Below are 21,321 nucleotides of genomic sequence, written 5' to 3' on the forward strand. Positions count from 1 at the left end.
GATAGTACGCGATGCTAGCGATACAAGCAAATCGGATTTCAGTGTTCCCCCTAAAACCAAGATTATCTTTCTCCGAGTGCCCCTTACCACCGACAACACATCTCCCAATAGACAAAGGGTCTTTAAATAAGTTATCTTCATTCCTCGACCCTTTGTCCGTCTCGCTAGCTAGCGATAGTTTGCCTCTTTTATTGGTTATCATTTTTACGATCCCCACTTCCCAGGCACGATCGCAGACGGCAGATGAGTTATAGCTTCCAATTTTCTTCCGCTTAATGTGTGTGTGTGTATGTTTTTGATCACGGAAGAAATGATGAATCGCGGTCCCTGGTCCGGCACTCTTGTTTCATGGTCCAGCTCGAATGCCGATCGTTGCTTCCGAATCGAACGGAATGAAACATGCCAACCCATGTGGTGATGTTGTTGTCGTAAGTCAAACTCGTAAATTCAGCTCTGCCCCTTCTGACACGTGCTCTAACCGCGCGCGGTGCTGCTGGATGTAGGTACCGCGGACACACTCACAAACAGAGTCATTTGAAATGTTTATGGGAAAGCGTAATTTATTGCAGACGTTGCCTTGCGTACGTGTGTGTCCTGTGTGTATGCAGATGTAGTAGTACGTTTTGATGCTTCTACCAGAACACCACCCGATGGCGGTGCATTAATTTATGAACTTCCCAATGAACTTCCACGCCACTAATGGGGGGGTGCCCGCCACTTCCTGCTGGTCGCGCAAGTAATTACGTTAATGCTGGAGCTAATTAATTTTTCACACCCGAAGCAGAAGCCCCCCCCCCCCCACAAAAAGGCACGGCAAGGTGGATTTCGATTTTCGCGAATTGATTGAAAGTGATGGGATTTATTGTCATCTAGGGAAGCAGTGCGCGCGGTCCCGTCCATGCTCTGGGTGTGTGTGTGTGTCGTTTGGCGTTAAATGGTTAATTGAATGTTGTCCATATCACGCGGACCACTTTGCAGCCCTCGCTTGTGATGGTTTGCTTTCGTCCGCGCAAGCATCCGTTGCCATGGCGGAGTGAGACATTAAATTTATTAATCATCATTTTTATTGATTGGATCTGGCCGAAATGGAGGGCTGGTGAGAAGCGGGATGAGGTTGGATTTTTTTTTCTTTTTCGGTGGCATCCCGAAACTTGTCACCGTGCGCGAAGCCGAAAAGCCGGACCCATAATTGATATAAAGCGATAATCAATCATGCTTCAAGGACAAAGGAAACGCACGGGCTGTGACGCTACCCGACCGGAACCCGCAGAGAGAGCACACAATCTGGTGGTTTTGGGTTAGCGGTTTGCCGGCGGCAAAGCATGCGGCAGATGGGCATTTGATGGGAATTGATTGTGCGTTCGGTCTCGGTTCGCTTCGGTTGGATTACAGTTGATTCGATCGGGACGTCGATCTGACGATTTCAGCACCCCATGTTTGTTTCGTTGTTTATTTGCACACAAAAAAGGTAAAAAAAATACACACATACACACACACGCACTACATCCTATCGACAGTCTTCGCTCTACTCGCGTAGCACAATTTTCACCGGAATGCCAATGTCCGGACGCAGCACCAGATCCGTCTTGACGCGCAGCTTGCCCAGCGATTCGCCCGGCAGGATGCGATAGTTGGCGATCAGCTTGATCAGCGTAACCTTCATCTCCATCAGCGCGTACCGCTGGCCGATGCAGTTACGCGCCCCGATGCTGAACGGCAGATAGTCGAACGGGCCGCGCTTCGACTCAGCGTCCTCCGCAAAGCGGGACGGATCGAACTGGTTCGGGTTGGGGTAGATCTCCGGATTGCGGTGGATCACGTAGATCGGCACGAGGACGTTCTGTCCCGCCGGAACTGTGGTCCCATCTGTGGAGGGAAATGAATTCAGGGGGAGCTTATTGAAGGGAAAGTTCAAGGCAAATGAGGTGTCCCATTTACTCACTCAGCTCCAAGTCTTCCACCAGCGCCCGCCCAATAATGCCGACGGGTGGATACATCCGCAGCCCTTCCTTCACCACCAGATCCAGATACTTGAACTCCTGCAGGTTCTGGTAGGTAAGCTCGGCCGTTTTGTGATCCTTGCCGAGGATCGATACGATCTCCTCGTACACGCGCTCCTGCACGTCCGGGTTGCGGGCCAGCTCGTAGATCGTGAACGAGATGCCGCTCGTCGTCGTGTCGTGGCCCTCGAACATGAACGTGTCAACCTCCTCGCGGATGTCCAGATTGCTCAGCGGCTTACCCTCAACCGTGACGTTCAGCAGCAGATCCAGAAAGGTGAGCTTGCGCTTGGAGTAAAGGTTTTCCTCGTTCAAATCGAACGCCACATTTTGTGCCTTCTCCTTGGCGAGCTGTTCGCGCCGGCTTCGTATCACGTTGTCGGTGAACGCGTGCAGCTGCTTGATGACCCTGCGCTGCTCCCAGGCGTTCGGGTGGAACAAGTTGTACAGCGTTGGGTACGGTCCAACGATGCTGATCGTGCGTAGCAGCACCAGCACGGCCATTCTGGGGAATTATTCCGCGTTGTGTATTAGAGAAGTGAGATGATCTTGACAAAAAAAAGCCATGATTCGCGATTCGCTACTTACCGCTTCACGTTCTGCACGTACTGATTGTCCGGATTGTGCTGTGCGTCCACCGTCGTACCCATGGACGTTTCGCAGATGCTGTCCAGCGCCATCAGCGTGACGTAGTCGTAAATGTCAAACTCCTTGCCGCCGACGTGCTTGCGCAGCAGCTGCACCATCGTGTCCGTTTCCGTGTTGAACACGCGCACGAACTGTTCCAGTATCTTGAAGTGGAACGTCGGTGTGATGATCTTGCGCCGCTGGAACCACTTCTCGCCGCTCGCGATCAGCAGGCCGGTGCCGAGCCAGGGCTCGATGAACTGGTACAGCAGCGCTTTCTCCGTCTGCTTTGCCAGCAGCACCTTCTCCACGTTTTTGCGGCTCGTCATCATGAGGATGGTCCAGTTAAACAGGGACCACATCATGTAGTCCTGTCCATGCGTTTGATGCAGCTCCACCACCTTCTCAAAAACGCCTACGTGAGGGAAAAGAGAATTAGGAGGCATAAGATAGAGGGGAGGGGCATGACCGATCAGTTATTTTCGCTAGCACAAGTGGCTTAGTTGCTTTACCACCTTTGCCCTTTTCCCTGTCGCACGCGATAAATTGCCATTGTGTGGTGATAAACACCGCACAAATCCCTACGCAGGGGGGCGCTGGCGTCCGTGGGTGTTTACACGCCGTTCCCATCGATAACGGAACGTGACGGGACGAAAATCAACAATCACAGACGATTAAAGGGTGTAAGCGCCTAGGCAGGGGTCGATGGTTACAGGGCTTTCCAGGGGCTCTCATAGTTGTGGGACAGTTCCTAGACTCTTTCCCATTGGAAGTGAACTTCGTACGTTGGAAATTTAACTCTATGGCACCGTTTTTGGACAGGCTCGTTGGAAATTACTATTGGATTTGTCCAACAAGGGTGCTAGAGAGTCCAATTCCCATTACAATAAGTTCATTTCATGCAGGAAAGAGTCAATAAAGCTTTGACAACTCCTGGAAAACCCTGTAAGCCTACTTGTGAACTTGTGCAAAGGAAATAGGTTGAAACGGGCAGTTCGCATGGAAGGCTCTGGAGCTTGCATCACAACATACGGTTATACAAAGTCCTTTAAAATATCTTCATTATTCATTCCCTTCATGATCTGAGCAACTGTTTTCTATTGCTTTATTTAAAATTCTGCTCCCTTCCCAGCCTACTTACCGGGTATATCCAACCAGGCAAACTGCAGCAAATTACCAACGACCGGCAGCGGCTTCGGTCCCGGGAAGTGTTTGTTAATCTTTTGCAGCTTCTTCCGCTCGATCAGATGGCTGATCAGCAGATACACGACGCCCGCTATTAGCAAAGCTTGCAGGATCATTATGCTGCAGCTAATTACGCTCTGGAACAGATACACTGCTGTCTATCGCCGATCACGACCTGCACGGTCAACCACTGTGTACACTACTAACCGGCCCCATCCAGCCGGTAGCCATAGTGTTTGCGTGTGCGTCGTGCCATTATCGAATCTTATCAATGAAATTAAAGACTTATCGCTAAAATTTCTGCTAAAATCCAGCACTCTAGGGGGGGAACGACACTTTGGGGTGGGGGGTAGAGTTGTAAATTTTGGGCAAAACAGTGGATTACGATAAGGTGACGAATTGTGCTAGTGTTGGTGACGGAAAGGTGCGTCAATTTTTTTTGTTTATCATGATTGAAGTTTCTATTTTGATTACGGCACCCGGCAGTTATCTCACGCGCTATATTTATGGTCATTAAATCGTAATCACATCGAACGGCACTGTGCCCGAAAATGTGGAGCAATGAACTGTGGTGAGATGGGATCATTTTGGGTACAAATGGACGAGACTTAAGTTTTGAAAAGTGTCCAATTTATTCAATTAAATGTGTTTCCGTGTTGTTTCTTCTTATTCTTCTTCTTCTTCTTCTTCTTCTTCTTCTTCTTCTTCTTCTTCTTCTTCTTCTTCTTCCAAAACACAAAGCAATTTCTCATTAGTGCTGTACTGTGTAAATTGTACAGAAAACTTCACCCTGAGCACCCTGAGATTGAAAGCTAAAGAAACGACGACCATACACGACATTTTAACCCAGAGATGTCAAACTGATGGCCCGCGGGTATGATGAAACTAAGCTTTCAATTCCGCACAATTTTAGTAAAATGAATAAAAATCGATGAAAATTATGTTACAACGCTTTCCGATGATTATTTTTTTGTTAGCTACTTATATTTTATGAACAATTCTTTAAAAAAACAACTCACGATTTAGTATCAACCTCATAAAAAATCGTGAAGGGCTTACTCATATTTATGAAGTTTTGGAATTACATTACTTTTTTATTGTTAAGCCATCAATCAAGTCACAGTTCTATAAGAAAAAGACTTAACAATTTGTCAAATTAACAAAATCATTCAACCAACAAGAATTTGGCAATTTGGCATATTGTTCAGGAAAAAACTGCAAAACTTATAGAAATCAGAAGAGATCAGATGTCGGCACAAACACGTGTTACTTTTGACAGGATGTCACCAACGATCTCAAGACTTCCATTAGGCATCCTACCAAGACCAATGTGAATAAATTAACTACAGGCTTATGATACTGATTTTGGTCGAACCTTTCTATGGCGATTGACAGAAAAGGAATAACGGGTACTAATGACTTGTGTGAGACCGTCTACTGCTGTGTAAAATGAAGATCTTAACTGGACTGAACGACCTGTTGTAAGTTACTTTAGACAGCATCAAAACTTCAACGCTAGCTCAAAAACATTGATAATCAAAATGATACTGATATCAACTTTACAACAATTGAAAACAATCTGCTACAACTATATATTTTTTTTACTTTTTTACATTAAGGTTTTAACTTTTGTAACGTAATTATCATCCCAAAATGAAATGAAAATAACAGCTAACGATCTGATTTTTGTATCATATAATATCATGCAAAAACTAGGCCGTGGCCCGAGCTACTATTTTCAGTGGCAGTTTCGCCCGCGGAGTCAAATGAGTTTGACATCGCTGTTCTAGCTCGAACTTTGTTACGTTTTAAATTAGTTGCAAAAACCTAAGTTCTATACCACAAAAACCAAAGCATGACCAAGCCTGCCCCACCGAACGGAAAAAGAACCCCACAAATGAATGCGTCACTCAATTAAAATGAGGTGCCGGGTTCTGTACAACTCAGCTCAAAGTGCAACCAAAGGTAGTACTGTTTAGCAGCTACATGCCCCTGAGTAAATGCAAAGTATCTGTCTGGCCGGAGTGCTCCAAATGTTCCGAGCCGCTGCTTTTAGTGCTTTGGTTTGGTTGGGAAAGTTTAGTCGGCGAAGTAATTTCCATTTTCCAGGTAACTTACTTAATCGATTGTGTAGCTGGTCCTGTTGCAAGGAACGGGAAGCGTGCCAAGTACATCCTTGACAGGGCATCTCTAACCCCGCAATGGGGCGGGTAGGAAGGACTCGTTTGAGGCACGAGCACAGTGCCGCACTGTGCGAGTGTTGCAGAAACTGGAAATGCAGCTGTAATTAATCAGTCGGACCTGCGCAGCGTGGGACACTCGAAAAACGTAGACATTTTAAGGCGAAAAATGGTTCGAGATGGTGGTGTTGGCGCTTTTGATTGGAATCATGTCGCTCGGAACACGTACCACTCGAAGCTTTTACCTCTTACATAGATACCTTCGGATTAAGAAAAAGTCTCAATTTTGTTTGGTTTCTTTTTTTTCTCGGAAATAGTTTTTGTTTGTGTTTCCGGCAAGGGATGTTTTATTTTCGATGTGTTTTTAGTGCTTTTTTTAAAGTTCTCGTTTTTTTTCGAACAATTTAAACAACGGTACCGTTGATTGGTAGGGAAGGGAATTAGTGTTGGTTCAATTCATTCTATCTATTCCCCTGTTTTGAATCTTGCTTTGTAGATGAGAGTGTTTTTTTTACTTCTCTTTTTTGTGGTTGAGGAAATTTGAAATAAATATTTTGCAGATTGTTTTTTTTTTGTTTTTACACACACACACCAACTTATATACATTACCAAAGAATTCTTCTCCTTCCTATCGTTAAACATCTTTTAAAAAGCAACAGTAATAGATACAGCAGGATTGAGTGGTGTGATGTATCTCGCTTCAATGTGAATGTGTGTGTGTGTTTATTATTTTCCTTCTCCATGTTTCTAGGTTTGATCGTTTTGCTTTTCTTATCTCGTTACATGACTATTTTGATTTTGGTCTTTTCGCTTGTTTTCCTTAATATCGTCGCCTCTAGAGAGCGCCTTTCTTGCTCGATCGCTTGGTTTTGTTTTCTTAAGCTACTTGTCTTATCAACAACTGTACTTAGGGGGGGGGGGGGGGGGGGGATGATTTTCTAATTTTCCTTTCTAAAAGATCTCTACCTCTGCACGGTTCGCTGCTACTCCTTCACTGTGGCCTCTCCGGGCGAAGAAAGGGACTGTGTATGTACAATAGGGTCAACAATATTTACAGTAATAGAAACTATCCACTGCAATGAATACATTTCCACTACACGATAGTAACCATTTTTTTTTGCCACCGCACTTAGCTAATTGAATAGTTTTCATATTTTCGAATTTGAAGTGTGTCTGTGTGTGTTTGGGTGTGTGTGTGTGTGTTTTATCTGCTCAGGCGTTTGATTTCTAGTGATTTCCTTTTCTCCTATCACCTTTCGCATTTTACCCCACGGAACCGCCACAAACAATTTGCTTCGCAGCATCGCACAGCTGCATAGTTGAAGGTTTGCAGTTTAAAGCAAAAGGTGTGCTAAAGTGGGTTTTGCAACAGCACATATCACGGACGCAAATGGCAACCAAACCGGGGGTGGGGGAAGTTTTGGGTAAACAAAGTGAAAACTCATCTCATCCTACCACTAACTTATGTGATACCGTTTGCACTCAATGCTCGGGCTGATACAGTTTGCTGGAACTACAGTAAACTAATGAGGTAGACATTAACATACTACAGAACTAAACGGAAACAAATGCAACCTACCTATGCGCTACGCAATCGATCGTATTGGCGCCACTAATGCGCGTTGAGCAGCAGTGCTCAGGGATTTGATTAGCTTTAGCTAGCCGTTCTGGCACACTTTTTTCTATAGGAACGATTGCAAGTGTGTTGCTATGAAATCAACTCGCAAGCGTACACAGGAAACTTGATCGTTTTTGCGCACTAGAAAGCATCAACTAAGCACTATAATCACTCGAAATATTCGTCCCATTCTTAGCCCCACACTGCTTCGCAAAACGTGCAAAAAAATGAAATCAAAATTAATAATCTGATTTTTACTTCCAAGCGAACACTTCACGAGTATCATTACCACTTACTGGCAATGGTCGGTGACAAATTGTTCCCCACCGTTCGCTTGGTTAAATTAAATTCTGAACGCCAAACGGCGTTCAGCCAACTTTAGCTTGCTCAGCTCCGTGTCGACGAGGCAAACAAAATGAATAACACGAAGCGAAATTAAAAACACAAACAAAAAAGAAACAATCTCATTCACAGCACGACACGAAGCCCACATCCTTTGCGGGGTGGTAAAGGACACGATAAAAACGCAGGACCTCAACGTGTTGAGAGTTGAAAGCAACCGGAAGAGAGATGGTTGTTGCAGCTCCGTTGGAGATATCTCCCACGGATCGCATTTGGTGGCTGATGGAGGATTAAAAGTTTTCCTTCTCCCCCTATCACGTGGAACAATCGAGCGAATCAAGAGCCAAAGCCAAAGAAAATGGTTCGTTGAATGTCGAACAGACTTTTTCGTTTGCCGGCTTTCGGTATTTTTATGCTTTGCGTGTGAGATTTGATATAGACCAAACATTGGCTGAAGCTGGACCAACGTTCCATTCTATCCCCTTTATGAAAAAAAAAACGACGGCAACGATAATATAGTGCAGACAGGAAGCTCTAGCGAAGGAAAAAAGTAATTTAGAACGGCAATTAGAAAGACGTTTTGTGGTGGTGATGAAATCGGTATTTTCTTTTTGACTGGGAAGTGAGACTCGGAGATGGAAGAATAACAAATCGTCCATTTCCTGCTGCTGCTGCTGCTGCTGCAGGAAGAAAGCGTAACAAGCGAACGGGAACGTCCAAGAGTAATTTGAACTACGCAAACAAATTGGGAATTGATGAGCAGATAAAACATCGCATTGGCTACTGGAATACAGTTGGACTGGACTCTTGACTTCGAATGATTTTGGCTAGATAAATTCCAATTTGAAATCGTTGCAAAAAGCAAAAGAAAATGAACCTCGAGTAATAAAGCTACCCGAATGAACGATTCACCCATTTTTTGCACGCATAGTGGAAGGATCGTCCAATCTTTTCGCAAACGCAAACTGCAAAATTCCACACCAGACGCACTTCGTCTTCCGGTTCCGCAAAACTGTGCCAAAGTTTATCTATCAAATAATCACCGTTCGCCAGCATCAGCTCACGTTGGACTGCTCCCTGGACTGCCGGGAAACAACTTTCAGCAGTGATCATTCCACCACCGTTGAATAGCTTCCATTATAAAGAGAAAAACCTCATTCCAAACCCAACCCCTCCCCAAGTTCGATTAGTACCGTTCGTCAGGGTGTCAGGAGGATGTGCCACGGATTGCAGGACGTGCGCCTCATTAATCACAATTAAGCTACGCGCCAAAAGGCGCTGAAGTGGAACGCGCTATCAAGGGTTGAAAAATGAGACGAGCACTGTGAAAATGCTGTGCACGCGCATTATGGAGTGCTCCCAAGCATCGTGCTCCCGGGTGGATAGCAAACGAAAGGAAAACTGAGGTGTACTAATTATCATTCGTTTTGTTCGCTCTTTTGCCTTTCCTCGCAAACGTGTACCGGTTGCGTTAAAATTGCCAGTGCGACTTTCGCCACTTTGAGGCGGATATTTCATCACGTGCTGGGATTGTTCGCAATTGATGACTCAAAAACCTGTACGTCTATCCTTTCGCTCTAACACCACTGCTTCCAACTGTTTTGGGACGAATAGCACACAAAAAACACAAAACAAATACATAAAAAAGCTTCTTCCCTTTCAAACGGGGCAGCTGGCCCACGCGCGGGGGCTCGCTCCTCGCTAGGCGTACGGCTACAGATTAAAGCTCGAAACCTCAGTGCTGGTGTGGTGGCGCCCGGCATGCCCGGCAAACTCTAGAACCCGGACGAGGCCATCATGATGCCCCCGTTCGTGCCGTTCTCCCGCGCGCTCCAGTCCGGAAACATCGAGCTGCTGCGCGTGATCGTCGGCGGCTGGGCCAGGCGGGGCAGCGTTTCCCGCGCCGGGTAGTAGACGATCGGGCCGGGCGACGGGGCCCGGGTGCTGCGGACCGTCGTGCGGATCGTGCGCATGCTACAGTTGCTCAGCTTGGTCGAGGTGCTGCGCGTGGTGCCGACGCGCTGAAACCGGCCCGAGTTCCGGTTGCTGGCGTCTCCGTTCGAGAAGGAGCTGTCGTCGTGTATAAGACCGTCGTCCGGTGACTGGCGGCCGCGGGGTTTGCAAAAAAGCAGCAGAAAGATGCGCTTGAACTTCTCGCCGAAGATGACGTAGATGAAGAAGTTGACGCTCGAGTTGATCGTGACGAGCAGGTTCGACACCTTCACCATGTACTCGATGATCACGCTGTAGAACGCCTCGACGATGTTGATCATCATCGCGGGCAGGTTGCAGAGCAGAAAGACGATCACCACGCAGATCAGCATGGTCGCGAGACCGATCTCGCGCTTCTCCGACCGGGACAGCCGCTGGCGCTCCTTGTTCGCCCGGCGCACCTGCCGGTAGATCATCAGGTTGAAGAACGAGATCAAGCTGAACGGCAGGAAGTAGACGAAGATCATGTACAGCCAGTGGATGTACACCTTGATGTACGTCTCGTTCGTGCGCATGTCGGACGCTTTGACGCAGTAGATCGTCAGCCCGGTGTCCGGGTGGGTGGAGGAGATCAGCGTCACCTCCCAGAACCGGGGCAGATTGTACAGGATCGAGAAGACCAGTATGCCGACCACGTACAGCCGGGCCCGGCCGTACGTGCAGAGGGCGCGCGCCCGCAGCGGATGGCAGACGGCCACGTACCGCTCGAGCGTGACCGTGAGCGTCAGGTAGACGCTCGCCGTCTGGGCGATCATCGCCAGCGGGTAGACGACGAGCGAAATCTTCGGAAAGATCTGATAGTGATAGTAGTACAGGTAGCCGGTGTGCGGGTAGATCGCGCACAGGCCAAAGATCAGCACGGAGGTAAGGATCAGCACCGTATCACAGCGGGCCAGCCCGATCAGCAGGTAGTTGATGCTGGAGCGCATCTGCGGCCGGGACAGGATGACCATCGAGAAGATGTTGCCGAGGATGCCGATCAGCGCGACGATGTTCATCACCACACCGCTGATCCAGAACTCGAACTCCACCAGCAGCTCGTTGGGCAGGTAGTCGTCGTAGCAGGACACGACCGTCAGCACGCTCTCGTTCGTGGCGCCGACCATCCGCGCGGTCAGGTTGCCGACCAGCGCGGACTCCTCGCCCGGGCTGCTGGGGCCGGTGCCGCCAATGCCGCTGCCGAGGCCGACGCCGCCGCCGCTGCTGCTGCTCCCATTGCCAAGCAGTAGGTGCCGCACCTCATAGTCCAGGCTCGACGCGTTCATTGTGAGCGCTCCGTGTGCGATGCCGCGCGCATTGACGCTTGCGTTGTATGTGCTCTGGTGTGGTTTTTTTTTGTTTCGTTTCGTTACTGTTCACTGTACCAAGTGCACGGTTACTAATAGTTTCTACACTGTGCGTTTCGGGAGAACTCTGTCACTGGGCGGCACGAGACAGTTCGTTCCATACCGCGGGCGTTCGATGCGACCGATGGTACACCTTGCTTTTCTCCTTCTCCTTTTTTTGATGCTCTTTTCACTGGCTGTTTGAGTATGGTAAAAACACACAAACACACACACACAATTTCACTGTGTCCGTGCAACCGTGGTGAAGTACAGGTCCAACCACCAGCAGAGCCCTTCCAGCGGCAATCTGTTCGCTGTCCACCTCATGACGGCGGTGGTGCGCTGCGGGAGAGATGAAACGGGGGAAAAAAGAAAAGCTATAAGTGTACATCATCTATCGAGGGGGGGGGGATCAAGCGAGCTGGTGGTAGAGAAAAACCGACTGTTTGCTTTATGCGACGGAAAATTATGGAATTAAACAAGCGTAAAATTGAAACCTTTTTTCCCGAAACAAAAAACCAGCATCCATTCCTATCCTGTCCTGTCGTTATTGCGCGAGCTTTGTGTCAGTTTTTTTGCTCATCCTTATATCGTACGACTTGTTTAAACATTGTCCTTCAAGCTCTCAGACCCTACTACAATCCCCCCATGAGTGCAAAATGGGACGGAACGTGTCACTCGACTGGGTACTCTGGCCCGCTCTCTGGACGCTGCTTAAAAGCACCCCAGCACACTGGCGTGTCGTGTGAGCAACCGTGACCATCATACCGAGCGCGTCCAGAGGACTCAGCTGTCGGGCTCAAAAGTATGACCATGAATACAATGAATTTGCAACGAATGTGAAGTGTGTTTACAGTGCATCGAACGAAATCGACCACCGCAATCCTTTTTAGCGGAAACGTGTGGAAAACTTCCATTTTTCGCTGACGCCAATAGTACAATCGTGTGTGTGTGTGTGTACCTGTGGTTGATAAATCCTTGCTAAAGTACCAGCAGCAGCTTCGGCTTGCATAATAATGCGGCGTCCACATAATGATGATTGTGTTCCTGGGTTTTTTTTGTTTTGTAACGCTTAACCTCATTGCATGAGCATTGCTCGACGGTTAAAAAAAATTATAAATTTCGAAAGTCAGATGAATAAAATCAAGCTGCTCAGAATAATGCATGAGCTGTGCGATTTTTGCTTGATTTTTATGGCTGCAAGCAACCGAATTGGGTCGGGTTTCGCGGGGTTTCATGTTTCATGCTTGTTTCGTGGATTATTTCAGACTCGTGTTGTCCTGCACACCCAGCACATATCCAGCACATTACGCGCCGTGTTCTGTTCTGTGCTTCCATTACAATTTTTTGTCAGCCCCTTTGGTCGCTCAAAATGCATCTCATTACGCGTAGTTTTCAGGCGAACTTGCACGGGGGGGACAAGTGCGTCTTTAACGGCTACAAAAAGGGTACTAAAAATAAATGCAAACAAACGCAACGGAGCCGTCGCGCACTGGTGACGGAAAGCGAAACCCGCGAGCACCCCCCCTCCTCTCATCAGCATGGAAAGCATGCAGGAAGGAGGCGGGAACATTAGACGGGAAAAAACACTCGTGCTTAAGCGGCACTTTAGCACCCTTTGTAGCACTGCGCGCCCACTACAAAGCGCCCAGTTTTGTCATCTTCCATTGCCCCCCGCGGGAGTGGGAGTGTGTGTGTGTGTGGGTGGGTGGTGGTAGGGCCTCGTCGCGATGATGAGGATGTTTATTGTCGGTGAGAAAAGTGTCCAGCAAGCGTACGGGGCGGGAAGTCTACCGTTTCCGTTTGCTGCAACTGCCCGGTGCAGGAACTGGTGTCGTAAATGATGATAGAGTAAGCGGCCAGGGTCGTTACCACTTTGCGGGCAAGGGAAGGGGATGCGATGCGATGCGGATGGGTGAAAGGTTGCAAATATCTCTACGCTACTGTGGTGGCTCGTTCATTTCTTATCCGACGCGTTAATGAGCGGTAAAGTAGGGAGCTTTCGCTGCTTAGCTTCTGGTATGATGTTCCGCGCTAGCCAATGTGCTGAAAGTGTCGGTCGTGTGTGAGAATGTTTAAATATATTCATTTGGTGCCCCTGCTATTCCAATAGAGGGGGCCTTCACGATTCTAGTTAGTTTTTTGTATGGAGTTTGACAGTTGGAGGCTGAAATCATGTAAACACTCCATACAAAACCACACAAAAAAACTAGCCTGCAATTTTCAGTCTAGATTATTCTAGCCTCAAAGCTAAAATTAGATTCGAGTACCTGCTCGAAAACACGATGTTGTTTACATTTACCCCAATGTGCATTAAAGAGATCAGGTGGTGGATTCTAGAATCAAAGTGTATGTAGTCCAGGTGGTCGCAAAGTATGTTTTTTTAAACTAAATTTGAATATCACTTTTTGACAGGATGGGTGAAAACTTTTGTTCAAACAAGCTTTCTGAAGGCATGACGAATACACAAAACACTCTTAACACGTTGTCTGCCACCATACATGCCCACTGAACTGCCCCGTCAGGCCACGGAATCACTCTTTGAAACGAATGCATTTGCTTTTGCATTTTTTCTCTTTTAAATCAAATTCACCAATTCTCTATGTTGTCTCAGTCGCTCCACAATGTCGTTTGTTGGGCTAATTCCATGGAATTTCATTCTTGGAACCCCCCCCTCCCCTCCCTTCCCTTCCCTTTCTTTACCTCTCGCAAAAGTCGGTGATATTCCAATGGGAAAAAATGCGACGCGCATGCAAACGATGCTACAACAATGACAGGCAAAGCATGGGCCGATGAAAGGCACGTGAAACTGTGAAAAGATCGTTTACGTATTGTCCAAGCTGTCCCGATCATCCTCAACTTTGTGATGAGTGTTTTAAGATTGTGCATCAAAAGTAAAGGATGAATAAATGAACTCCAAGATCTTTTAATTATTGATCATTCTCATTCTCATTTATTTATGAAAACATAATAGAAACTCATTTTGATATTTGAATTATTTTTTGAGAAATAACCGTGAAAGAAAAGCATTGTGAAAGGACCGATCAAATTCGTGCAAATTTATCTCTTGTAACACGTCTTTTACAATGTGTAATGTGTCAGCCACTATGTGGCTGACGTGGCCCGATCGGAAAAAAACCCGTCAGCCATATAGTGGCTGAAGTGGCAGACAACGTGTTAAAATCTTCATTCAGAAACAGAAGCGATAAAAATCAGTCTTCTAAATGCATACACCTTGGGATAAGCCCACCTGTATATTATACCCACTTAGATAGCTGCTCGAAAACTGATATACAATGCAAAAAGCTGACATGCTGAAATTTCAGCCTACGAGCTTAAAACGGAAAGGCCCCCAGAGTTGGTATTATTCAGAATCACTCTAAAATCCAATTGGTCAGATTCCAATCCAAATTCAATCCAATTAATGTTGTTTGTCTGTGTAAAAACGCTTGTTTCATTTGCCTGTGCATCAAAAATATCTAAATTATTAAACCAAAAAAAAAAAATCCCAAAACAACCAACAGAACCTACATTAAACAGCAATCTTCAAGCTTTTGTGGAAAATGTAATTAAAAAAAAAACGACGAAAAACCGTGCACCATTCACCAATGCAAAATTTAATGAGCAACTACAGTTAATGGGCTATTATGGCAGGCATTATTGCAGAACAAAAAACTTAGCCGTAGCCGAATAATACGCTTGCAGGTGCAGGGCTGCTGTACACCCCTTGCCTACTGTCTAATTCACCTTTTTTATGGTGAAATTCCTGCAAATAGCATTGCATTGCCTTAAACAGAATCGCAGCAGAATGGGGAGGGGGGAATGGAAGGAATCTTTCATTCACCCAAAAGCACGCCGGTATTGTGTTTAACTTTCGCTGCCCCTTGCGCTAGCTGCTTTGTGCTCGGTGCCAGCATGAATGCCTGCCGGCCAGACAGTGCGCCGACAGTTGGTGCCGCTTGGTACGAAGTTTGCTGTTGTAATTTTATTGTTTCAGTCCCGTGCAGTGCCGTGCGTGAACAACGGGACGAACGGGCACCGCGTGTAAAACCTGCCCTTGCCCGCGGAAAATGATGCTGAGCAATTGCTCGTCTGCTGTCTGATTGTTGTTGACGCGCACATCACTCGGGCCGGAGGAGATGGTGGCAAAAGGGGAAAATAAAAACTGTCATTATGCTTTCTGCGGAAAGAGAAACTAGCGGAAAGCGAGAGGCACGACACAAGTGGCGAGCTGACGCTTTCGGTGCAAATTTGCATCCCTGGCAGGTGATTAAAGAACGAGCGCGGAAAATAATTAAAAAATGTCTTCCCCGAGAGGAATTTCATAAGCGAAACGCTCTGAACTCTGAAGCCCTCTTGCAGCGTCGTATGCTGGAAGCATTGTGAGGAAATGTTTTTTTATAACGTTATTGTTTCATCCAATTGTTCCGGCAGCAGTAGTTTGGTTTTGTAGCAATAAGATTACGAACTATTTCTCGCACCATTTTGTAACTTAACAAACAATTTCAAATGCAACAATGGACGTGTTACGCGCTTGCTGCATCAAATCATACTGCTACGGCATAAGTTTTCGCGATGAAACCGGACGAAAGATGCAATTTTCTGCACCAGTTAGTTTGGATTGCTCTGTGAAACAAATCTTATTAGATGCAACATTTGAAGTCTGCATGTTTCAGCTTAATTTAATTAGCTGTCCTGTTTGACGTCAAACCATAATGGACAGCACTAAATGAAGGGAGTAATTTTCTACCTTCACCTACATTGGAAACAATTTCCTCCGCCTTATCAACTATTTTGTAGCATCGATAACGAGCTACATAAAAGCAGCTAACAGCAACATGTAAACGTGCCAAACGGTGAAATTATCGTGGGAAATATTAAAATGCATTGTCTGGATACATTGTATGCAAGCTTTCAGCCTGGCGTTTGACCTGATGCAGTACAATGAAGAGGAGTTAATGAGTGCGCTCTACACGAAGCGCTGCTTTGAAGTTTGATTTCATTTGACTGACGGGAATTGGTTATGCAGAATTAGTAAACCCAGGGCAATTAGAATTGCAGTGTAGTGGTCAAATATGTCGGATCAATGTCAAAATACACTTTCAGATGAGATTTGTAACATTTATTGTTAAATGCTGTTTTTCAAATATTTATAAAACATCAAAGAAACTTGGCATTTTTTGTCAAATATTGTGCATTTCTGCCGCATAATCCGTTATTTTATTTTCTATAAGAATAACTTTATAGTGTTTTGAATTTTTTTAAACGCAATTTAAAATATGTTGACTGATTCCGTTCAAAGTGAATGGATGTCTTTGGTAAAGTGCCAAAAATGTGCATCCCAAAATAAGATTTATTTCACTCTGTTAACCATGTTGTAACCATTAAGCTGTTTATTTTCAATAAAAGCTTACAATTACAGTTTAATTTTTCGTAATTTTGAACTTTTTGTACAAACAAAACACGAATTTTTATCGACTGTTTCATAAATTGAACTAATGAAGTGGTTCGATTCTATCTTATTACATAAAATGCAATGCCTTTATCAAACCTCATTATTATTTTTTTTTTTTTCATCATTATTTTTAGCGAATCGTGCCTATTTTCGGCACTAATTCGCCTTGCTCTGTAAAATATTCAGCTAGACGATTACTTCTTGGACGCACTGCGAAGAGCTTAAATAGCTTTTCAGAAAAATCAGTATATTTTAATAGCCGTGTTTTTTTCTGTCCAAAACAAATTATAATGTTTTTTAAACAGATATGATGTATACTAGACCCACATAACATGACGCATCGTGGCTTTACCCACTTCTAACATATGAAATACGTTAGCTGTTCTCTTTAATTGTGCATCAATTGGCAAATTACTCTTTTACATAAGCATTGTTCAGAAGAACTTCACTTATTTGTAATATTTAATAATAAAGGGAATGAGGAATAGATTTTTCATGCTACAGTGTAAAATGTCAGTTTTGTTATCCATTTAGTAAAACATAATGGAGACGCCTGGTACCTAGTACTTTATTTAAAAAGATTGATAAATATCGTTTGTTGACCTTTGCACAGCTACATTAAATTACTCAAAATGTTGTTCAATTTTTAAACCCTACCATCAGCTCAAAATCAAAATTCCAACTTATAATGAAACAAAGCGACCATCATTGTCTTGCTGCAACGTTGAAAGCAAACCAAACCCGCCCGATGCAGCTCCACAACAACGTACCACATCAAATGAGACCGCGGTGTGTAAGATTGAATTACATTCTGCCATTTTCTTGCCAATGCATAGCACACTTTCGTTCGGATGCGTTGTAGCTGTAAAATACGGGCGGACCTCAGTGAATCCCGCTACCCAACACGGATGGATAAACTTTGATCTCGCAACCCATAATCAATCCAAACAACGCATAATGAATCGTACGTACATGCGGCCCCTCGACGGGGCTTTTACAATACGCATGTAAAAGGTATTGAATTGCGCACGGTCCAGGGTTGAAACGATTCGATTCAACGATGACCTCCGATCAGGCAGGCTGGCAAAGGCGGCAGGGCGTACGCTTGGGATGCGAACCATCATCCTTATTTTAATTTCGTTTCGACGGGTATTCTTTACGGTGGGATTGGCTTTATAGCGTGCACGCCTCGACGGGTGCTTGACGGGACTCGCTAGCCCGGAACCGGATGATCCTCATCGATCCACGACCGTTGCCGTGACGATACACTGGATGATTGTGAGGGTATGTGCTGATTGTGTATCGAAATGAATACGATCCAACCTACCTTCAGGGGGGACTTGCCGGCTTACGGGCGAGCATTTGTGCCGGTTTGGTAAGAAATTCCAATATTTGCATGCAAATAATCTCACGACGTTCGCCACGGAACACACGTACATGGTGGGTGGGTGTGTGTGTGTGTGTGTTCCTGCTAACCTTATCTTCGTTCGAAACCGTGTCTTTCTTCCACTTACAGCCGGCTCAAAGATTGCTTGCCTATCGCGTGTACCATTATACATGCCATAGGACGAGGCGATAAATTTGCCCTCTTTTCCCTCCAAGGACTCTCAGGCGTTTTGAAAGAAAAAAAACACACACACACACAAGAGTAGGCGAAGGACCTGTTCGGGTCGGAAGTTTACAGCCGGAAGTGCCTCTGAAATATTGATCGTGAAAATGTTTGATGCCGGTGTGGTGGGCTTGAGCACATTACGTGGAACAAGAAGAATTTTACCGAGAAAGCGTAAAGAAGCGTAGAGCGTTTGCCAACATTGCCCCATCATTACCGCCACCACAGTGACAGTCAGAGTTCAGTCGCATCACGGGGCCCCGCGTGACAAATGAGGTTATGTGTTTGGGGGTGTGAATCGAGAGGCAAGAAGAAAAAAAAAAGGATTCGGCTCTTCGGGTGAATCTGTTCAAATCGACACTCCTGGAAGCGTTTGAGCACGCCGGGAGTGGTGGCACTCGGTCCTGTCACTCTCGTCCCCCGACCGCCGGTGGTGGTGGTGGTGAAAAAACACACTTCGGGTTTGCTGTTCGCACTCGAACGCGCTGCTGCTGTTCCCTTTACCATTCAAGATGCATACATTATTTTCGTTACATTATTGGTTCGTGAGTGACAGCTTTAACAGGGGCTCTTGTGCGGAGAAAAAAAAAGGAAAACTACAAAAAAGGTTTAAGTTTCCTCCCTCGCAGCCACTTGTTGAACGTAGCACGAGTGCCTTGCCCGGCATCATCAAATCTGAGTGGGCTTTACACGTGTTTTGCTGTTACATTCGGTGCGGTTTTTCCCATAGAAAAGGAATGGTTTCTGTTGCGTATTTTTATCTGCCAAACCCTTTCTGCAGTGCTTTCGTGCTATAGAAAATGTTAAATTTATGCCATCAAGCTCAGCTCAACCCCCTAACAACCTAGCGCGCTGAGATGTGCGGCTGCGGTGGTTATTGCTTCGATTGGTTCAATAATGCATGCACGCTGGAATTGAATTCGTTAACACGCGCGCACTCTAGCTTGGCGTGATTCTGCTGCTGCCTGCCTGCTTGCTTGTCTCCCGCGTCCGATCGGCCTGGGCACATCCTTGTAGGCTTCCCCGATTCTTGTTACACATTTTTGTAGTGGGTTACACAAGTGGAGTGGGAAGCAAGTGATAAATTCAATACATTTAATAGCAAACACGCGTGGGGGTAGCACACTGCGGTTTACTCGACAATTGGGTATGTGCATTTTATTGAAGAATTATTTCCACCCGGCAACGATGTTGTGCAAATAATTGCACTCGTTAAGACGTGTGATTACCATTAGTGGGGTACATAATTTACATAAAGCGCACAATAACGAGGTAATTTTTCCTGCCGTTTTCCTTTTACAGTTAATGTTACCAAATGGTTCTATTTGTGTAATTGATCGCTATTCATTAGCATACAATCGTAGTATAGCTCAGCAGGTGTGGCCGTTGTGGGTTGCCAACAGATAAATACAAAGCATCGATTTATGTTCTATTATAAATAGACAAGTACAGGAAGTAAGAGAAGAACCGACACAACGATAAGCCACTTAGTCTGTAGTTTGACATCGTATTGTAGAAAGCAAAATCATGTTCCGCACCCGAACAAGTTGGCATCGCGGACAAAAAAAAGCAGCAGCAGCAGCACCTTGAAACTACACAGAAGCAAAGTTAGCAAACACGTTGTGTGCGCATCGAAGGCAAAAAAAACAAAGCTACCGAGCCAAACTTTGGCCGCGGATGAAAAATGGAGATTGAAGAAATACATGAACTAAGCATATTTCCGTCGTTGGTTCCGATACACGCGCTGGTTCTATCGTTGTAGCCACCCATCGTGGCAGCTGTGGCCTGCAAGCGGTGGGATCAGGATTAGGGCCAGAAGGTGGAACGCGCGGAAAACGGACGATGTGTACAACACAGTGCAGCATGTGCAGGTATTAAGAAACTGGTAGCTTCCAAAAAGCACGGCTACATCGAAAGCTGTTTCGGTGGATAATTCTTTCCACTAACAGCTTGCAAGCAGGGGGAAGGTTCTTCGATAGTGGATGTGTGTTTTTATTTTTTTTTTCTTGCACGGTTCCGAACTTTTCGGTGCTGTCATGTCATTTTAAACAACCACCCGGGACCTGGGGGGGACAGGACACACATCCTGACGGTTTCATATCGCGGTCAGAGCAACAGCACGCTGTGTCACACGAGCGGATCTATGCAAGAATGTGAAACAAGCATGCCTCTTCGATGGTTTTGGCATTGTTTCGGCCCGCAGCTAGTGCTGAGCGGGAAAACGGGGAGGATGTGTATGTGTCCGGGGGTTCTTTGGTTGGAATATGTATGCCCAGCACTTGGTTCGCCGAACTGCCATGCACTCTGTTGGTCTATTGAATTTCAACTTGGCAGCTGAGGGAACGCTCCCGAGGATAAGGAGATCGATTAGAGCGAAACATCGGTTTTCGGGAGGGAAGCGGTACATGCGCTGCATGTAGCCATTCCCAGCGCCCAACATGGACTGGGGGGGGGAATAAAAGTACAAAGCAACCGATTACCAACTGTGCCTATTTTGTTGCGGGGGGTTTTTTTATCGTTTCTCAGTACAGTTTTGCATATCTTCCAGCTTCGAGCTTGTACTACTACGTTCCAGGAGCAGCATGTTGTCGCACACCACTCACTTGTTAAGCGAACTCAAACCGCCCGGAACAAAAACGGCTTGCTCCAAAAAAAAAAAAAGTAAAAACGAAGTAAAACAACCAATGGACCCGCTACCTCACACACACACACACACACACACATGTCTGCTAGTGAAAACAAATAAAAGACGGCCGTTCCGGGGGAAAGCAAAGAATTTATTTGGAATTTACGATGCAGCTACTGCTAGTCACGCGGCGACGGGATGAAGGGCGATTGTTACCGTTTCAAAAGCCACCGTCCCTAAATTTGCTTTCCACAGCATAAAAAGGGAAGCGAACGCGCTTTCATGCTCGGCTTTGTTCGCGTCGTTGTACCGTTCTGCCCGTTGTGTGCGTTGGGCGCAGGAGGAAGTGAAACAAGGGAAAA

At 45.9% G+C, this 21,321-nt stretch overlaps 2 protein-coding genes across 4 annotated transcripts in view; both read right to left on the reverse strand.

Moving 5' to 3' along the window:
- Positions 1 to 868: 868 nt before the first annotated feature.
- Positions 869 to 4,065, reverse strand: LOC120897774 (cytochrome P450 4d2-like). Its single transcript, XM_040302861.1, has 4 exons — positions 3,769 to 4,065; positions 2,589 to 3,042; positions 1,943 to 2,505; positions 869 to 1,866 (listed from the first exon to the last, which is right to left on the reverse strand). Exons 1-4 carry the CDS (start codon positions 3,926 to 3,928, stop codon positions 1,526 to 1,528), a joined length of 1,518 nt encoding a protein of 505 aa, XP_040158795.1. The 5' UTR covers positions 3,929 to 4,065; the 3' UTR covers positions 869 to 1,525.
- Positions 4,066 to 8,351: 4,286 nt separating this feature from the next.
- LOC120895766 (FMRFamide receptor-like) overlaps positions 8,352 to 21,321 on the reverse strand; it is a 67,542-nt gene continuing 54,572 nt past the window's right edge. For all 3 annotated transcript variants that reach the window (XM_040299364.1, XM_040299365.1, XM_040299363.1), the window contains one exon: positions 8,352 to 11,611. In XM_040299364.1, coding sequence (XP_040155298.1) covers positions 9,728 to 11,209 — 1,482 coding nt within the window. In that variant the 5' untranslated portion in view covers positions 11,210 to 11,611 and the 3' untranslated portion in view covers positions 8,352 to 9,727. The remainder of the gene's footprint in view (positions 11,612 to 21,321) is intronic.

The sequence above is a fragment of the Anopheles arabiensis genome, chromosome 2 (genome assembly GCF_016920715.1).
Source record: "Anopheles arabiensis isolate DONGOLA chromosome 2, AaraD3, whole genome shotgun sequence".
Taxonomy (NCBI): domain Eukaryota; kingdom Metazoa; phylum Arthropoda; class Insecta; order Diptera; family Culicidae; genus Anopheles; species Anopheles arabiensis.

What these genes read in the sequence shown, in the direction of transcription:
- LOC120897774 (XM_040302861.1), bottom strand. Translation starts at nt 3,928, where the DNA reads ATGATCCTGCAAGCTTTGCTAATAGCGGGCGTCGTGTATCTGCTGATC. An exon ending in TGCCTGGTTGGATATACCCG is followed by an intron (nt 3,043 to 3,768) that starts GTAAGTAGGCTG and finishes TCCCTCACGTAG; the next exon opens with GCGTTTTTGAGAAGGTGGTG. An exon ending in GGTGGAAGACTTGGAGCTGA is followed by an intron (nt 1,867 to 1,942) that starts GTGAGTAAATGG and finishes TTCCCTCCACAG; the next exon opens with ATGGGACCACAGTTCCGGCG.